Source organism: Pan paniscus, chromosome 1 (genome assembly GCF_029289425.2).
Source record: "Pan paniscus chromosome 1, NHGRI_mPanPan1-v2.0_pri, whole genome shotgun sequence".
NCBI classification, from domain to species: Eukaryota; Metazoa; Chordata; class Mammalia; order Primates; family Hominidae; genus Pan; species Pan paniscus.
The window spans coordinates 202,497,539-202,517,768 of NC_073249.2; the positions used below are offsets into that span (position 1 = coordinate 202,497,539).

General features: G+C 46.1%; 2 protein-coding genes across 11 annotated transcripts in view; one reads left to right on the forward strand and one right to left on the reverse strand.

Annotated features, from left to right (window-relative positions):
- Window positions 1-16,602, reverse strand: part of NIPAL3 (NIPA like domain containing 3) — a 57,375-nt gene extending 40,773 nt beyond the window's left edge. For 2 of the 5 annotated variants that reach the window (XM_003810772.5, XM_063593990.1), the window contains exon 1: window positions 12,733-13,082. In XM_003810772.5, coding sequence (XP_003810820.1) covers window positions 12,733-12,825 — 93 coding nt within the window. In that variant the 5' untranslated portion in view covers window positions 12,826-13,082. Of the gene's footprint in view, window positions 1-12,732; window positions 13,083-16,466 lie in introns of those variants that run through there. The other 3 variants (XM_024928722.4, XM_034958109.3, XM_034958102.3) reach the window with 3 other exon arrangements.
- Window positions 16,603-17,046: 444 nt separating this feature from the next.
- The window catches only part of STPG1 (sperm tail PG-rich repeat containing 1), a 58,372-nt gene continuing 55,188 nt past the window's right edge, over window positions 17,047-20,230 (forward strand). For 2 of the 6 annotated variants that reach the window (XM_034958160.3, XM_034958146.3), the window contains exon 1: window positions 17,260-18,691. The gene's annotated coding sequence lies outside the window, so the exon portion shown is untranslated. Of the gene's footprint in view, window positions 18,692-20,230 lie in introns of all 6 variants that reach the window. The other 4 variants (XM_008963147.5, XM_034958138.4, XM_008963146.5 and 1 more) reach the window with 4 other exon arrangements.

Genomic DNA, 20,230 nt, shown 5'->3' on the forward strand with positions numbered 1-20,230 from the left:
CTTGAACCCGGAAGGCGGAGACTGCAGTGAGCCGAGGTCATGCCATTGCCCTCCAGCCTAGGCAACAAGAGCGAAACTCCATCTCAAAAAAATATATATATAATCTATTAGAGATGGGCACAAGAAGTACAGAGAAGGGAGGAATGGCACTCCAGTCACTTGTTCCTTCAGTGCCTAGTTTGTGCCATGCCCTGTCCTTGTCCTCACATAACATACATTGAACTGACTACGTAATCACATTGTGGTTAGGGCTACACAGGAAAGGCACAGGGTACTCTACGTGACAGGGACCTGATCTAGTGTGTGTGTTGTGGGGTGGTCAAGGAAGACATCTCTGAAGAATGATTTCTGAAGGGAAGGCTGAAGACCTGGAGTGGTGGGGGTGGGGTGCAGAAAGCTGTTCCACAACGCATAGGAAGCTCCGGGGGTGGGAACCAGCAAGTACTTTTGAGGAAGAGAAAGATGGCTGGTGTAAGTGAAAAAGACTCAGGGAAAAATGGGATCGGGGAACTGACTAAAGGCAACCCCCTTTAATTCAGTTTTAAAAGGGGTCCAGGGAAGATGGAAAGAAACCAGAGAAGCCCTATTCCAAGACATTGGACCTGGCCTTGGAGATGACAGGGAGGCTCTGAGTGATGTTATTAGGACTACGTTTCTAAAAGAGAAATTATTTCACTTGAACACTTAGAGGTCATAAAATAAATTTAAAAAGATAGAAATCAGGGTTGCAAGGACCAGAAGGCCATCTTCTTTGGACTGGGGCCAGAGATTTTCTTCCACAAGGTGATACTGACAGTCTTAGGGGACTTGATCACCTATCTTCATGTCCTTCCATGTTCTTTGCCAGCTTTTCGTATGTTCCGCTTTCTCATTTCACCTTTCACAGCAGTTTTTTCCCGTTTGATCAAAGAAAGGCTTGTCCTTCATTTACCTTAGAATCTTACTCTGGTACATTGCCAAGTTGTAAAACCACCAGGAAATCAAGGGGAATTCTGAAATTTTGTTTCCCACTTTTTTTAGTGATAATCAAGATGCTGTAACGCCATCCCAAGAATGACTTTTCTTCCCTCTGTCATCCATATTCCTGTTAAGGCATGACACTGGAATGGGATAGTTTGGCCCTTGTTGGAATATTCCTAAGCCAGAGTCTGGTTTGACTGATGTTTGGAAAATAAGGACTAGCTTTGTTAATTAGGTTATATTCCAGATCTGTTACACAGATTGAATGTGCTAAATTTCCTGCTCTAAGCTTTGACAAAAATATATTCAAAGCTTGTTCTAAAATAAAATCATTTATACTTGAACTATATGTACAAATACTTATACATTATACTACATAATAAATGTAAAAATATATGTGCATTAAAGTACAGCATAAGCAAAGGAATAGTAAAAATAATATTTCAATTTCCCTGACCCTTTCTAGATATATCAGGTTAACACAAGGTGCCTTTAGGTGAAAAAAGTTAACAGGCATAATCGACAATGCCCTTTTGGTAAACGTCACAGAAATTGTGAAAGTAAAACAAATCTTGTTGTTGTAATTAGGAGTGTCCAGTACTTTGCTTTGAACAAAAATGAAGGTGGCTCTAATTATATCGTTAGCTGATGAAAATAGTTTATCATGATGTGACTTTTAGCATGTAACTTGGAAGGAGTTTAAAGAATTTAGTGATACTGGAGCCTAGCACGGTGGCTCATGCCTGTAATCCCAGCACTTTGGGAGGCCAAGGCGGGTGGAACACTTGAGGTCAGGAGTTCAGGAACAGCCTGGCCAACATGGTGAAACCCCATCTCTACCAAAAATACAAAAATTAGCCAGGTGTGGTGGCTGGCACCTGTAATCCTAGCTACTTGGAGGCTGAGGCAGGAGAATCACTTGAACCTGGGAGGTGGAGGTTGCAATGAGCTGAGATTGCGCCATTGCACTCCTGCACTCCAGCCTGGGCAACAAGAGTGAGACTCTGTCTCAAAAAAAAGAAAAAAAAAAAAAAGAATTTAGTGATACTGCTATACCAACACTCCTTCCATTCCAGGTACTTATACTAATGTGAATAAAGTTCTTAGCACTTTAGCTATGGGAAACAAAACTTGCAGTAGAATAGATGCTAAACTCTACCTCATTCTAGCAATCAGTAATATTTATCTTGAATACAGAAATTAATTTTTAAAGAAAGTCTTATTCTTCTCATTCAGATATTCATTTCTAATACTTTTTTTGCTTAATAATCATTGTAAAATTTTATACTGCATTAACAGCTTTCAGTCAATCATACCAATAAATAAACTCTTCTGAACCTCATATCCAAGGAAATTTTAATAAATGAAATTTGATTACCTATTCTACATCTTTTCTTATAGAGAAGTATGAAAAAATTTTCACTGGGAGGCCATCAGGCTGAGACAGCTGTAGGGCCTTGGGTTCCTATGTAAGCAAACTGAATTGCAATGTAACCAGTAAAATGATACTTAAGCACAACCAATCAAAGCATCAACTAACCTCTAACTAGGGACTTTCCTCCAATCAGACCCAAATAAAGCAAGCACCTATCTGTAGCCAATCAAGCCATTTCTTTGCTTTGCTTCTGCATTCAACCTGTAAAAGTGTGCTGCTCAGGCCACTAAAGCGGAACTCTCTGAACCTCTTCCGGTTCTGAGTGCCTGCCCAATTCATGAATCATTCTTTGCTCAAATAACTCTGTTAAATTTCATTTGTCCAAAGCTTTCCTTTTAATGAAAGTATGAGAGGAGTTCATCAAACTTTCAAGTATTAAAATACACAATTTTGGAATAAAATTCTGTGAGGGAAATAGAATGGAAATACAAATTCAAGGAGAAAAAGGAATGATGTAAAATTTTCAACACATAAAGAACAGCTTATATATTTTTCAGAAGGCTGATAGTGGGTACTGAATGGTCTTTATACCAAGGGCTTCAGTTTACAGTATCTAACAGTACTCAATACTGTTAGATAAATTAAAAATACCAATGTTTAAATTTGCCAGAAATGGTTCAATCCATTCTCCTGCCTCAGCCTCCTGAGTAGCTGGGACTACAGGCATGTGCCACCATGCCCAGCTAATTTTTTTGCATTTTTAGTAGAGACGGGGTTTCTCCATGTTGGCCAGGCTGGTCTCAAACTCCTGACCTCAGGTGATCTGCCTGCCTCGGCCTTCCAAAGTGCTGGGATTACAGGCGTGAGCCACCATGCCCGGCCAATATTCAACCATTTTTGATGCATAAAGATGGTAGTTTCATATGGTTCCACCTATAACTGGTAGCTGCTATTTTATTTTTACCGCAAGAGACCAAGATGAGATGGCCTCAGATGAGTGGTTGACTAAATCCACGAGGATTTAGTCTGTCTTCACAGACTAGCCTGAGAATGTGTTAACTCACTACCATGGAAGTGCAGAGCTGCAGAAGGGCAGAGGGAGGCCACTGTGGCCAGAGAGACAAGTCAGGGAGTGCGGCAGGGAAGGGTGGGACCCAGAAGTGAAAACTATAAACCTCACAAGGATGAACCCACCTAGGCAGCAAAAACATTGGAGGCTAAAAGGTTATGTATGGGCCAAGGGAAGACTTCCCCATTGCCCTTGGAAGGTTCGCTGAAAATCAACTGACGAAAGGCAGATTAATAGGAGAAAAGGCGTACAAATTTATTTCATCATCATTTTATGTGACATGGGAGCCTTCAGAGAGAAGACCCAAAGACACAGGAGAAACTGTCATTTTTAGGCTTAGGTTCAACAAAGTATGGACGACTGTGTAGAAATATGATTGGACAAAGGGGCCTGATCTAATGCTGATTGACTGAGTGGGGAACCCAGCCAGGTCTGTCTGTTGAGATTCTTCTCGGCCTCTCTGGGCAGCATTCCTTCCTTATATGAGTCAGGACCCTCTCTGGAATGGGGGTCTTCTGACCTATGATCAAACAAAGTAGGTCTGATAATTTCCTTATGGCCAATTTTTACAAAAAAAAGTGGAAGAAAATTAGAGTAATATTTTAGGTTTTATAGCTGGCTTTGGGGAAAGGAGGTTCTGGTGTCTCTCTCTCTCTCTATTTCTTTCTTTCTTTTTGAGACAGGGTCTCGCTCTGTCAGCCAGGCTGGAATGAGGCTGGAATGCAGTGACGTGATCTCAGCTCACTGCAGCCTCCATCTCTGGGCATCAAGCCATACTCCCACCTCAGCCTCCTGAGTAGCTGGGACTACAGGTGCATGCCACTGCACCCAGCTAATTTTTGTATTTTTAGTAGAGACGGTGTTTCACCATGTTGCCCAGGCTGGTCTCGAACTCCCAGGCTCAAAGGCTGCCTCGGCCTTCCAAAGTTCTGGGATTACAAGCATGAGCCACCTCAGTGCCTGCAGTGGTTGTGGTTTCTATGACCTGCCTTGGGGAAGAGGGATTGTAGATTCTATGGCTAGCCTGGTGGAGAAGGGGGGCCAGAGAAAGGAGAGCAAGAAAAGGTCAGAGAGGAACTTTTGCTTCTGAGGCGTTCTTTTTCAGGTATGGTTTTCTGATCCCCGATAGTTACTATGATAATAAAGGCTGGTATTGATGGAGCACATGGTGTACTAAGCGCTTGCTGTGCACCCTTCTCTTAGGGCCACAAACAACACTATGAGATGGGTGTTACTATGAGTCCTATTTTTAGCATCTAAGCCTGACTTCCAGCCTCTTGATGATAATTACTCCTCCAGACTGTCTCCATTGTGTTCTGTGAAGTGTCCTTCAAAGGTGGCACAATCAATTAGGAAAAGAAAAATAACCTTATCAGTGCCACATTTCCACTAAGGACACAGATGGCTGAGGTTTCTTTTAAAAGCCATTTCCATAACATATGAATGTCCACATGTAATAACCAGTTACAGACAGACATGATTAGCAATAGCATAATATAACTCCACCTAAGCATTTCAAAGTGCTTCATCAACATTAATTATGCCCCCAAACCCTTGTGAAGTGATGATGGGTCCAATTTTATGAGCATTCAAAGACAGGCCAAGAAGTTGCCACCAGCCCTGGGTTACACTGCTTGTACACACACCTACGAGGCACCCTGCAGTGCCTGGCATAGGGCAATGGGGAGGCAAGGATGACTCCTGCTAGCAAGCTCTTCCTCCAGCCCTCAGGTTGGAAACCATAAATGTGGGTGCCCAGTTCTGCTGCAGGGAGGGAATGGGTAGTGCCTGGCCAGCTCCCACCTCTGGACCCCGCTGGCAGCCTTCTCTACCTATTCTGCTCCTCTTTTTCCTGAGGAACCACCTTGTATGTCTTCACTGGGGTTATTTTAGGGGTGGAGCATTCACAAGTACACGTGCATGGTTAACACAGAACAGGGATATTCCACCTTGCAATCAGTGACTTTGTCCCTTAAGCAAAGACACAGTGCAAACTGGAACATATGGTTCCCAGCTGACAGGCAGGGGTGAGAACTGTCTTGGGTGGCTCCAGGCTTGGGCACTGCCAGATCAGGTTGATTCTTCTGAGGCAACACCCAATCAGGTTCCCAACTTTTCTCGAGTTGACAAGGCAGAGTAGAATTGACACTGTCCATTGAGGTGGAAGAGAGGGGAGAAGGCAGGCAAATATCTCAGGAGCTGCTCCCAGTGGAGATGTGTTACCCAAGAAAGCCCAAGACTCGGCCAAAGTCATGGAATAAGCGACTGTCAGGGCCTCCCCACACCGCTCTGGTTCCAGTATTTTATGGGTGAGGAAGTATGAGGCCTCCCAACTACCAGGAGCCTTATATTTAGGATAACTGTACACCTTCCAAATAGGAAGACTCCTCAGATCACCTGAAGTCAGCAGTTCAAGACCAGCCTGGTCAACATGGTGAAACCCTGTCTCTACTAACAATACAAAAATTAGCTGGGTGTGGTGGCACACGCCTGTAATCCCAGCTACCCGGGAGGCTGAGGCATGAGAATCACTTGATCCCAGAAGGTAGAGGTTGCAGTGAGCCAAGATCACGCCACTGCATTCCAGCCTGGGCGACAGACTGAAACTGTATCTCAAAGGAAAAAAAAAAAGGAAGACTCTTGAGAATGAAAGGGGGCTCTATTAACATACACAGGCGTAAGGCACAAACCGGGACCACGGTCACTCTACCCATGCTGCAGTCTCTCAATGGAGTGTTACTGGCGAAAGAAGTGAGGTGAAGGCAAAGCTACTCACCCCAACTACGCTATCCATTGACTGTGTGGCCATGGGCAAGTTAATTAACCTCTCTGTGCCAGTTTCTTCACAGGTAAAATGGGGTTATAACCGTACCTATCTCATGAGAGCTTTTGTGAGGATTAGCACAGTTCCTGTTCTATAAGTAAATAATGTTAGTTGCTTTTATGATGATGATTACAATAATCATTGTTAATTGGCTATGAAAGGGTGGCTAAAGGACCTATATTTTATTGCCAGGAAGACTGACAAAGCCTTCATGGATGAAAAGGTGATACTTGCGCTGGAAGGCTGGGTAGGATTTCCGAAGGCAGAAGCAGGGGGTGGTGCAGGCAGCTTCGGTTTGCTTATCTGTAAATTCCGGTCATTCTCATAACTACCCTATAGGATGGGTATAAGACTTACCCACAGAGGCATTACATGATTTTCCCCAAGTTATAATGCTAGAAAATAACAGAGCTGGTGCAGAGAGCTATAATCACTATGCACTCAGCCTGGGCCACACAGGAGACTCTGTCTCCTAAAAAGATAAAAAGAAAGGTAATAGGGCCAGGGATTGGAGCCAAGTCTCTGATTCCAAAGGTCATGCTCTTAACACTCTGTTGTATCTCTATTTTTGTGTCGAATTCTGTCTTGAGGGGTAAACACTTGTGAAAATGTATCTTCCCCACCTCCCTCCTAGACTGTAACCAGGGAAGATCTGTCTTGATGATTTATATCGGGGTGTTCAATCTTTTGGCTTCCCTGGGCCACAATGGAAGAAGAATTGTCTTGGGTAACACATAAAATATGCTAACACTAATGATAGCCACTGATGAGCTTAAAAAAAAAATCGCAAAACAAATCTCATAATGTTTTAAGAAAGTTTATAAATTTGTGTTGGGCTGCATTCAAAGCTGTCCTGGGCTGTGGGTTGGACAAGCTTGATCTATATAGCTCCCGCCCCACCCAGCACAAGCTGGAGAGAGTAGGTGCTCAGATGAAATGTCTACTCACTCAGAAGAATTGAGACCTGACTTTTCCCAGCTGAGGTAAAGCTTCCACAGTGTCAATGTCCTGCTGGGAGCTGCTTCCTGGGCAGCTCAGCCTGGGGGGCTTCCTGTAGCAAAGTGCCCTCCCTAGCAACCAAAATTTATACGCTGATGGGCAGGGCAGAGGGCAGGGCTGAAACTCAAAGGCAGACAGCTTGCTCCTAACTTCATCCCACCCATCAAGCTGGACTTAAGAGTCTCTCAATATTTTCCTCCTCCCAAAGGTAAGAGATGAGTTGCGAGCAGCCTGCCCAGCCCACATGACCACTTTTCTGAGACCTGCCCATAATGGTAGAGCCTCAGAAACCATGTCTGCCAGGTGGCATCAGCTGGGTGGCACTCCCTGGCCATCACCGACTGGACCAGGTAGACACCTTACCCAAGCTGGCCACTCAGGTCTTCCCTCTTTTGAAGGGGAGGTATGAGTTCCAGAACCTTCCAAGCCCCATTGCCTTTCCTGCCACTGGATTTCATGAGCTACCCTGCAGCCTTATAATAATTTCCGTTTTTGCCTCAGCTTCTCTGAAATGGGTTTTTACTCCTTGCAATCAAAATAGCCTTAACAAAATCGAGAAAGGAGACGGCTTTCCCTCAAAACCCCTCTCCCCATCCCCACGCAGAATTAACCACACCGTCCCCTCTACTCTGTGTACCTTCATCTGTTCCTCTTGGAAACCCCGTGGCATTTCTGAGTCACATATTTCCAGCATGCCTAGTGCATGGTCAGACACTGTGTTAGGTGCTTTTTCATTGATCCACACAGCCGTTGGGAGGGAAGGATGAAAACCAACATTCTACAGATAAGGCAACAGGAGCTCTGCAGGGTTGTACCATACACCCAAGGTCACTTAGCTAAGAAGGAACACTGGGGATTTGGACCCAGGTCCTCTTCTCTTTACCCCACCAGTACTTCAGTCAACTCAATCATCATCACAACCATGCCTGTCCCTCACCTCAATTCATACATCCTTGGTAGAGTCACCATGAATTATTCATCTTTGCTCTGGCATGAAGATATTCCATACTAGGCAACTGAATTGAATTTGTGATTAAAATGGAAACTTACTAGAAATCTCATCAGGGATAGTGCTCTGAATTTTCTTAGATTCTTATATTTGTCCATTTGGCATCCATTCATCACAGGGCCAATTGTATTAACTGATTTTTTATATTCTAAGGAGCATGCTTTTCATATGCTAACTAACCAATCCAGAGCTGCAAACATCTCCTTTATTAAATAAATTTCACACCCCAGATCAATATTTCCCCTGCTCTAAATCAACCCAGGGCTACGTACCAGACAACCCAGAGTTCTTCAAATCAGCCAGTCCTAAACTGTTCGCCGTCTTGCCATGCCTTTCCCACAGAAAAACACAATAAAGGCTCTGATCTAAGCTTTCCCCACATGCCCTCTGCTTCTAACCAACTGACCTTGGTGTGTCCCGTGTGGCCCTCTGCAGCATGATATGCCTTTTTTTTTTTTTTTTTTTTTTGTGAGGCAGAGTCTCGATCTGTCCCCCAGGCTGGAGTGCAGTGGTGCGATCTCGGCTCACTGCAAGCTCTGCCTCCCGGGTTCACGCCATTCTCCTGCCTCAGCCTCCCCAGTAGCTGGGACTACAGGCACCCGCCACCGCACCCGGCTAATTTTTTTGTATTTTTGAGTAGAGATGGGGTTTCACCATGGTCTCGATCTCCTGACCTCGTGATCCGCCTGCCTCGGCCTCCCAAAGTGCTGGGATTACAGGCGTGAGTGCCTCCTTCTTTTAGGAAATGTAAGCAACAAAAATCTTCTTCAATGGCATTAGCCATCCATGGAGTTACTCTGTCATCTCCACAAATTAAGGCCCAGGGAAAACTCAAGAGAACAGCTTCTATCATTACATTAGAAATGGTGTAGACTCTGAATATCGAAAGCAGAATGGAATGTTCTGGTTCCTTCACAGAATGAAAGTACTCAGCACCTTCAATATGTAAGGCAGTATTCACTCAAGCTGACCAGTAGCTCCTGAATTTCCTCTGAAGTCAAGACTGTGCCACCATCAATGTGTTTTCTGACTTGAAGAGAGGGTGATTACCCCTGCGGGGAGGGGAGTGACTAGCAGGGGCACAAGGAGACTTTTGGGTACTAGTAATGTTCTGTTTCTTGATTAGGGCGTCAGTAACATGTATGCACCCTCTTCATTAAAATTTAACATCTAGAGCTTATGATTTGTATATTTTTCTGTATGCATACCATACGTCAATAAAAAGGCTAGATAGGAAAAGTGTTTTCTGATTTGAAACCCTGCTCCATTTTGAATAATGCTCTGTGAAGCACGTGGACACCTCCAAGGATGCGAACAGTAACACTGCCTACTTGAGAAGAGTGTTTTGCTCACTTTGAATATCAGTGCTGCTAAGACGTGGTGGCCTGAGATCTTGATTTCTCAGGATGATGGAGTTGGTGTGGGAAGGAGCTTAGCAGATCATGTGGTCCAGAAATTCCCACACCTGGCTGATTATCTGATTTACCTGAAGAGGTTTTACAAAATGCACGTTCTGGGTTTCTAGCCTAGCTATGCAAAACCACAATTTGCAGGGGAGTAGAGACGAGGGGGTAAAAGGGTGAAGGCAGGGAGAGATGAGTCTGAGGCCTGGAAATCTGCATGTTTTAGAGCTCCCCAGGTATTTCAGGTGGTTAGGCAGGATTGGGGACCATCTATGAACTCTACCTCTTCACTTTACAGAGACAGAAACTGAGGCATAGAGAAGGGATGACACTTGCCCAAGATCACACACCCAGAGATGACAGAGCTGGGCCAAGAACTCAGGTCTCCCAGTTCTCAGTCTGATACCCTTCCCAACAGAGCCCTAGATGAATACAGTAGCTGCATAGGAAGGGGAAACAACAGGCTTTCATGGAAAGAAGACCAAGGAGCGAGATGCCAATGCTGAAACAATCATGCCATCTTGGCTCTGAAACTGGTTTGCTTGGTGAGGCAGAGTCCACTGAGAATGTCAGAGTCAATCTTCGCTCTAGAATGAGTCTAATTCCAGACAAATGTTCATAATTTCCATACATATTCCACCTGGCTGGTCAGAAGGAATTAAAATGACAAAAGCCTTTAATGACCTGCAGAGTCCCCTCCTTGGGCATGCTGGGATGCGGTGGCAGCAGCAGGAGTCAGGACACCGGAGAGTCAGAGCAGCGCCGCAGTTAGGAGCATGGGTTCTGCAGCTGGTCTGACCCGGGTTTAAATTCTGGTTGCACAACTTACTAGTTGTGCCAGTCAGGGCCATTACTGAACTTCTCTGTCTCAGTCTCCTTGTCTCTAAAGTGGGGATAAAGATGGTAACAGCTAGCACTTGACAAACACTGGCCATTATGTGTGGGTCATTGCCTAAGGGCTTCACATGAATAAATTCATTTCATCCTCACCACCACCAGGAGGCAGTTACTATTCCACAGAGGAGGAAACCTGGACCTACTGTGTAGTGCTAGGGTGAAGATTACCCAACGAAAGGCATGTGACGAACTCAGCACAGTACCTGGGATAGAATAAATGCTCAATAAATATTAGTCACTGTTATTATGATCATCATTATTATCTAAAATTAATAACAGTTCTAGCTCTTCCTCTCAACTTGCTATAGGATCTTAAGAATGTCGCTTCTCACCTCCCAGCCTCACTGTTCCAGTCCATCAAATGAGAGGTTTGATGAGATGATCTCTAAAGTCTCCTTTAGCTCTACGGTATTAGCAGTCACTGATCTTTTTTTCTTTCTTTTTTTTTGAGGTGGGGTCTCACTCTCTCACCCAGGCTGGAGTGCAGTGGTGCAATCTTGGCTCACTGCAATCTCTTCCTCCCTGGCTCAAATGATCTTCCCAAGTAGCTGGGACCACAGGTGGTCCTACCACACCTGGCTAATTTTTTGTACTTTTTGTGTGGTAGGTGCCCTACCACACCTGGCTAATTTTTTGTATTTTTGGTAGAGACAGGGTTTCATCATGTTTGCCCAGGCTGGTCTTGAACTCCAGAGGTCAAGCCATCCACCCGTCTTGGCTTCCCAAAGTGTTGAAGTTACAGGCATGAGCCACCACACCTGGCCTCTCTGATCTTTAAAAAAATAATTTTCAATAAATCCCAGTAATCAGATGCTGCACTGATAGGTGTTTAGGAACACTTAAATTTGTCATTAAAATCCCCTTGTTAAAAAAGGTGCATTCCCTTTGACCTATTCGTTGTACCTATATGACTATATCTAAGGAAAGGATCAGAGATCAGCACAGAGATTTACACTCCAGGATGTTCATGGTTTACAGCCACTCCAGATTAGAGACAGCCTGAATATCCAGCAATGAGGATCTGTTGAGCAAATTTTGACACAGCAGCTCAACGGATTATTGGGCAATCATTCAAAAAGTATGCTTTCAGTCACTACTTGATGACATGGGGAAATATTCCACAAGTAAGGTCAAGTTAAACAACCAAGATACAAAACTTTATGTGCAATGTGACCCCAAATTTATAATACTAGAAAAAAACAAGGAGATATACTGAAATCCGAATGAAAATTATCTCCAAGTAATGGAGTAGGTGATATACATACATACCTATATATATATAATTTTTTTTTGGCATCAGGGTCTTGCTCTGTCACCCAGGCTAGAGTGCAGTGGTGCAATCATAGCTCACAGTACCCTCAAACTACTCTTAGGCTCAAGCAATCCTCCCATCTCAGCCTCCTGAGTAGTTAGGACTACAGGCACATGCCACCACACCTGGCTAATTTTCAATTGTTTTGTACAGGCGGGGTATCACTATGATGTATCAGTATCAGTATCAGTATCAGGGGTATCAGTATGAAACCAGGCTGGTTTCAAACTTCTGGCCTCAAGAGATCCTCCCGCCTTGGCCTCCCAACGTGCTGGAATTACAGCCATGAGCCACCACAACTGGCCCAGAGTAGATGATTTTTTAAAAATCAAATCTTCTAAGTGGGAATGCATTCCTTTTATTCTATACCTTTTATGGTGTTTCTCCACCTCCCTATTTTTATGTATTTTAATGAGCATCTCTTTTTTTTTTTTTTTCCCTTTTGAGACAGAGTCTCACGCTGTCACCAGGCTGGATAACAGCGGCACCATCTCAGCTCACTGCAACCTCCACCTCCTTGGTTCAAGTGATTCTCCTGCCTCAGCTTCCCGAGTAGCTGGGACTACAGGTGGGCACCACCACGCCCAGCCAATCTTTGTGTTTTTAGTAGAGACGGGGTTTCACCATGCTGGCCAGAATGGTCTCAATCTCTTGACCTCGTGACCCGCCCACCTCCCAAAGTGCTGGGATTACAGGCGTGAGCCACCGCTCCCGGCCCATCTCTTGTCTTTTGCTTACACATTCCCTTGTCTGTGTGAAGAGCCTGCCTGTTTCTGCCAGTGACAGGCATGCAGACCCCATACATATCTGTTAGCCAATGCAGAGCACTGTGTAACTTCCTTGCTAGGAAAATACAAATTCCCAAACCCCAAAAAAGCCCTTGCCTTGTAGGAGAAGGAGGCCTCGCTTACGGCGCTGGAGCTACTTGTGGGAGGCAGCTGCTGCAGCTGCAGGGCTGCACTGTGGGATCCATCCATGGTGGTCTAGTGGCGCATCCCGCAGGGCCTGGCCTAGGAGGTGGAGCTGCTGCTAGGCGGGGCCCAGGCCAGATGCCATCTCTCCTTGTGGTGTTCACCTCCCTCCAGCAGCCGTCACTTCCTCATGACAAAAGAATACTTCAAGGCTGTTTTGGCAGATTTACAGCCTTCTCCTCAGCTTCACTTAGAGAAGTGCCAATTTCCGTGGCTCTCCCAGGCAGACAGAGAGGGGTGTGTTTTCCAGTTCTTGCGGTGCTCTAGGGTGGTGGAGAGGAACATTAAAAATGCATGGACAAGGAAACACTGAGCCCAGCTTTGTTATCTGAGAAGAGAATACCATTCAGATAAAACGTAACCGGCCATGACAAGTGAGTCCATTAAAAAAATTCTTCAAAATTCAATTCTAGCAGTTAAAAACAAGTTCTATCATGCCTTTGTCTTCCCCTTAATACAAACCTGACTCATCTATCTCAAAAGCTTTCTCCCTGGCCCTTAATGTTCCCTTTCCTCCTCCACTCTGCTTCCTTCCTCCCATCGCACCCTAACTTAAATCCTCCCTTTTTCCATAGCTCTTGAGCACAAGAAGTAGAATACTAACTTCTCCAGGTCTCAAAAAAAAAAAAAAAAAAAATTCCACTACCACGAAAAGGGAACCATTTAAGTTTCAGCTTAGGAAGAAAAGAATCAGAAGAAAAGCTACATCCATGGAAAACAGAAGAACTGGCCTGCTACCGAGGATTGGCCTGACACAGGTGAGGTGACATTGGTCTCGGAGGTGGAAAACCTGTGTGACCAGATAACTCTGCCTCTCAGAGATTCAGTTGCCTCCTCTGTAAAGTGGGGGTAATAATGTGGCCTCAAATAAACCCAGCAACGATGAGAATCCCTACTAATTTCATCGGACTTATATTTTCAGTGCTTCCCGAGCTTTTCCTTTTTTTGGAGACAGAATCTCACTCTGTCATCCAGGCTGGAGTGCAGTGGCACAAACATGGCCTCAAGCTGGGCTCAAGCAATCCTCCCTCAGCCTCCCAAGTAGCTGGGACCTCAGACGCGTGCCACAAGGCCTGGCTAATTTTTTTGTAGAGACAGGGTTTCGCCATGTTATCAGGCTGGTCTTGAACTCTTGGGCTCAAGCAGTCCACTTGCCTCGGCCTCCCAAAGTGCTAGGATTACAGGTGTGTGCCACTTCTCAAAATTTTCTACCAAACAGAGAAGAGAAAGTATACTTCTAGTGTCCTAGGAGGCATGGCCAAAACCCTGCTTAGAAGTGTTAGGGTTTTCTTTGAGGACTTTTTATACATTTTTTAGAAATGTATTCTACTGCATAGTCTATGTTTATTTTAATAGAAAAACGTTTTAAATTGCTTTTGATGTGCCATGTGCTACCTGTTTTACCTTTGCCAGGTCATTTAACTTTTCAGCCAGTTTCACCAGCTGTGAAATATAGATAATAATGTTCCCACTCCACATGGCAGTCATGAGAATTTGATGAAATCATACATGTAAAATGCAGGCATAGCAAATGGTCCACGAATGTGAGCTGCTGTTAAGATTAATTTTATTCTCTCCTGTTTAATTATTTATTTTGTCCATTCCTTTCTCTCTCATGCATTCATCCAACAAATATTTACTGAGGGCTCACTGTGAGCTAAACAATTTCTGCCACTCCCTGAGGCTTCAGAGAGCTGCCTCCTGTGTATCTTGTAGCTTCCAGTTCCTTCTGCTATCCGGCCCTAGGCCCAGGAATTCTGGTTCATGGTGTGGACAGCACATACATATGTGATAAGGCGAACACCATGTCCAGTCCTGGGATACAACAAATGCAGGTTTAGCACAGGGACAGCTACAGAAACCATTTGGCTTGGTTTCACTTTGTCAGAGGGCCTCAGGATGAAATTATTGCTACTACCTGCAGACGAGGTTATATATCCAATATACAGACATGAGATGTAAGCATTCACCGGGTAACTTTATCAGGTAATTCACATCCCATAGCTAGACTTCTCTGTCTGTAAAACCCTATGAATATGTGTTTGCAATCTTGTGGAAAGCATAATTGTTCACTATACTTTCACGTACATGTGAAAAGCATTATTGTGTTACATTTCTGTAAAAATGTTTTAGCATTTGTAATAATCATAAGAGCCTTAAGAGTGGCTCAGGGTTCTTTCTACCTGAGAGGCCCTGGGAAGCATTCAACCATGAAGCAGTCATGGAGTTGAGGAGCGCAAACTCCAGTGAGGTGTTTGCGGAATACCCTGTTCAGTTGCTCCCAGCTGAGATCTAGCCCAGAGCCTGACAGTGACTTCTATACATACCAGCCGACTGACTAAATGAGATCTAGCCCAGAGCCTGACAGTGACTTGTATACATACCAACCGACTGACTAAATGCAGGCTGGTTAAGCACTGGGTGCACTGTGGCCCCTTCGCAGTCAAGAATGCCTTTCTAAGGCCTAATCAACCACAACTCCAGAGCTTCAACAAGCAGATATACTCAGCCCCACCCACAGGAGGTCAGAGAAAGCCAACAGACCTTAGCGACATGTCAATCAAGGGAGTGGTGGGAACCCAGGCCTCCTAACATCCTTCAGAGTAGTTTGCCCAAGTGCTTTTCTGGTTTTGCTTTTGTTTGTGGTGGTTGGCATTGCTGTGGTTTAATTTTTCTTTTAAAAAGCAGCTTCCCTCTCTGCCTCAGGAACTCGCAGGCCTCTGAAGCATCGCCTGCAAAGATTGAAGGCTCTCCCTCAGCTGGGTGGGAGTCCGGACTGAAAGCCTGGAGGAACCCTTTGCAAGCTGTACTCCCTTATAAGACACATACTTTTCACCTGGTGACTCTCTTTTCCTGATTTCGAAGCATTTCTTCAGGACCTGCATATGCCCGAGAGGCAAGCAGTCACCTCTGCGTTGTCAACCACCCCACAATTAGAGCACGTGGTCACTGACCCAAGGAAGGAATGAGAATTCACTAGGTGCTCTGCTTCCATTCCCACCCCGTTTATCTCGATGACGGATTTCACCAATCCCACAGAGCACGTTTTACAAATGAGAGAGCCGTGGCTCATAGCGTCTGTATTCGAATTTGCCTCTTTCTGAACAAATCAATAAAACACGCTCTTTCCCACCACCTGACGATCTGGCTTCTGGAGGTGAGCGCCAGTTCCCTGCCAAGCTTCCCGTTCCTGGGCTTTGGCTCAAGAGAAGGTTACATTCTTCCGTCCCGTCCCACTGAGCTGGAAACTTACAACTCGAGGAGACAGCACCTCTGTTCCAGAAGCGGGCTTAGACCAAGAACGCCTCCCCTCATCCCACCTGCTAACTCCACCATCTGCTGCCGCCAGGAAGCCCGAGCCGCTCGGCACGAAAAGGAGAAATTCTGGCAAAGTTACTCCATGTCACTTCCTGGTTTGGTAGAGCCTGGCATCACCTTTAGTAAGGTAGCCCATGCCCCCGCTCCTCTTGGCCTCGATGCAAAACTGGAAAGAACATTCCAAGGCAAGGGGACCCAGGTTGGCGAGGCTGGTGACAGTAAGAAGGAAGGGTATGTACACTAGGGGACGTTAGGTGACTTCGCTTTTTCCAGAAAAAAACGAAGGTTAAATTCAATTCCCCTTCCTCCCGGTGTTAATCACTACTCACCGGCAGCGTCTCCTCTAAGGCCCACCTATCAAAACCTTCTGAGAAATGACTCGGACTCTTCGTGCAACCCGGAGGCACAGCCTCCTTCATCCCTTCCCAATTCAGAGCTGCCAAGATGCTGCAGTGTTTTGCTTTCAAAGGTCGCGATTTGATTTGCCAGACTGCCTGCCAGTCAGAAGTTGGCAGGCATTTCGCGCAGGCAAGTGGCTGCGAGGAAGGGGAGTGGGCGGGACAGCCCCTGGCAATTGGCTGCGCTGCAAAGCTTGCTTGAAGCATAGGGGAGCGACCTGGGGCTAGAGCTTGGCGCTCACCTGGAGCGGGGACCCCCTAGCGGCCACAGGAAGAATGGTGCGGCGACTCCCCTGCCCCCTCTCCCGCTGTCCCAGAGAGCTTAGGTGGTTGCTCGCCTCCACCTGCCCGGCAGGTGGGCCTGGTTTTAGCAGCCTGCCAGGTGTCCTCCCTTCTTATCCTCATAGCCATCTTCCGGGCTTTGCTCCTGCTGTTCCCCTACCCGACGCTCTCACCAAGTATTCAAATCCAAAACGTCCTTGAAGACCCAGCGCTCCCCAGAGCCCTCGCGAGACTTGGGGCCAAACATATCTCTCCTTTCCTGCCCTCCTGGAACACCTGTCGGATACCAAGCCTCCCAGCAATACTGAAGGTCCTGAAACGAGCCCAGCGCTTGGTTAATGTTTCTATAATGTACATAATTATCACGGCCATGATAATTAACATGCACATGGAGTTTTACAGATGACAAGCTTCTCATCGCTCACACATTGTCATATAAACGCATTTGCTTTCAGATCGTCACAGCCATGAGTGAGACTTGAAGCCCGTTTTACGTATGAAGAAATGTCATTTGGGCCTAGACATCAACAATGAGAAAGAGGCAGTTCTAGTCTCAGATCGTGGGGCAGAGAAAGCTCCTTGGGAACATGGGAGAGGAACAAGTTGGTGCATTGTAGAAACTGCCCGAAGGCCAGCAGGGCTGGTGACAGATTTTTCTGGGGGCGTGGTTGGGCCTGCGATCTGAGGGACAGGCCAGGGACAGTTTATAAATAACATATTTGGGGGCCGGCGCGGTGGCTCACACCTGTAATCTCAGGACTTTGGGAGGCCAGGAGGATCACTTAAGCCCAGGAGTTTGAGACCAGCCTGGACAATATAGTGGGACCCCATCTCTACAAAAAAATTTAAAAATTAGCCGGGCATGGTGGCGAGCGCCCGTGGTCCCAGCTACTCAGGAGGCTGAGGCGGGAGGATCGCTTCAACCCGGGAGGCGGAGGTTGCAGCGAGTCGAGATCGCGCCACTGCACTCCAGCTGGGCGACAGAGCAAGACCCTGTCAAAAAAAAAAAAAAAAAGCTTGGATTTCACCCTAAATTTAAAGGCGAGCCATTGGAGGACTTTAAGCAGGGGAGTGACAAGGTCGCTGAGACCGCCCTGCCCTGAAGCGTGTGAAGAGGGGCCCCTGGAATACTAAGTGGCTGCCCTTGTATAGTCGCCCATGTCAATCTTTTTTTTTTCCTTCTGTTAGAAACAGGGCTTGGGGCCGGGCGTGGTGGCTCACGCCTGTAATCCCAACACTTTGGGAGGCCGAGGCGGGTGGATCACCTGAGGTCAGGAGTTCGAGACCAGCCTGGCCAACGTGGTGAAACCCTGTCTCTACTAAAAATACAAAAAGAATAGCCTGGCGTGGTGGCGAGCGCCGGTAATCCCAGCTACTCAGGAGGCTGAGGCAGGAGCATCGCTTGAACCTGGAGGGCGGAGGTTGCAGTGAGCCAAGATTGCGCCATTGCACTACAGCCTGGTCGACAAAGCGAGACTCTGTCTCAAAAAAAAAAAGAAACAGGGCTTGGATGAATGTTAATTCTCTTAGGTATATTCCTTGAAGCAGGATTTTTGAGTGAGCAAAATTCTGAGGCTTTTGGTTTATCACAAGATTTTTGAAGCATGGCCTAGATAAACCTCTTATTAGTTCCCCACCCCGCTACAGGCCCTGATGTAATTAACCTAAGCCCTAAAATTCGGCCGGCTTCTCTGCGGACTTTGAAACGCCTCTAATGATTGGTCAACAACTTTTCACGTTAAAGAAACAGAGGATGCCATTGGCTGGAGTTACCTCGCGGACGGCGGAAGGTGGACTCGCGAATGTTAGGCCTGTGGTTGCCATAGCGACCGGGAGGTTGGGCTGGCCAGATTCAGCTGCCGGGACCGGACCAGGTAGGAAGCAGTTCCGGCGGGGGGACCGGACCCTGAGGTCGTGGGGAAGAGGACACGGCGCACCATGTCCTCCGCATGGGACGCCCGCGGAGACCCCCCGGCCTCCGGGTGCTTGCGGAATTCCAGGGCTGAGCTAGGTGGAGCCCCGAGGGCGGGAAGAAGCCACCATGGGAGTTGCCCCTGCGTCGGGGCGTGTCCTCGGTGTTTCCACCCGAAAAGTGGTGACAACTGGGGCTTGCCTGCTCCACCGAGCTCCTGCCAGGGGCGTGGGCGTCCAACCCTTCTGGCTCAGCCTCCGCGAGTGCGCAAAAGTTGGGAGGCTTCAGTGCCTGGCAGTGGGTGGACGCCAAAGACCTGATCTCTACTCATAGGTCCACCCCAGCTCAGGGGGTGTCCCCCAGCAAACGACTTCCCTGCTCTGGGCCTCGATTTACCCATCTGTAAAATAAAAGGGTGAGATTGGAACCTGGTGGTCACTAGCCCGCCGCTAAATTTCCTTCCAGCTCCCTGATACACTTTCTCAGCCTATGAAGACTATCGAATGGGTTATTTACCTGAGAGTGCTTTGAAAAAATGTAAGCTGCTTCCAAGATGCTTATAACTGAGTAGATAAAAATCGCCTACAGACGAAACTACTCAGGACATCCAAAAAAATTCTATCTAAAGTAACAGTATACATAGTTTATTTAGTACATGTTTATATACCCTGTACAGTAACATGTATAATGTAAACTGTAATACTTAGCATATATAACGTTTTTTAAAAACACAAGAGATGATAAAATGAAACTGTGCCTATAGTTGTGATCATGTGAGCTGTCCTTGTAGAATCTAACTCCCGCTGGAAATATATTCTGAGCACAGCTGTACACACAATTGCTAAAAGGTGTCTACCTCTAGTATTCATTCATTCATTCATTCCACCAATATTTATGAAGAAAATACTATTTTAAAAAATTCTCAATACTATTATTATTATTATTGTAGAGACAGGGCCTCGCTATGTTGCCCAGGGTAGTCTTGAACTTCGGTCTCAAGCCATCCTTCCCCCTCAGCCTCTCAAAGTGCTGGGATTACGGGTGTGGGCCACCATGCCTGGGCAGTTGAGCAAATACTGTATGTGAGGAAATAGACTGAAGATTCAGAGTTGAACTTTCTATTGGGGAAGATCATAAACAAATAAAGTAATAAACATACAATATAATGTTGGGTAGTGAAAAGTGCTTTGAAAAAGATAAAGCAGAGTAAGGGGCTAGAGAGAGATGGGTTGGTGCTTCTTAAGAGAGGGTGGTCAGGGAAGTCATCCCTAAGAAGGTTTGAGCAGAGAGTCTCGTGAATTTTGTGACAGGACTGCAGGACGATGCCTGGGTCCGGTGAGGAAAGGAGCTCCCCATGCAGCAAGGAGATATGTGGCAAAAGCCAGGGAGGTCCCATGTGGAGAAGAAGATTAGTCTTTAGGTGGTGGGGCATGACAACTGCCTTCAAATTCTTGCAGAATAGTCATATAGAACAGTGGCTTTCAAACATTTTGACTGTGAC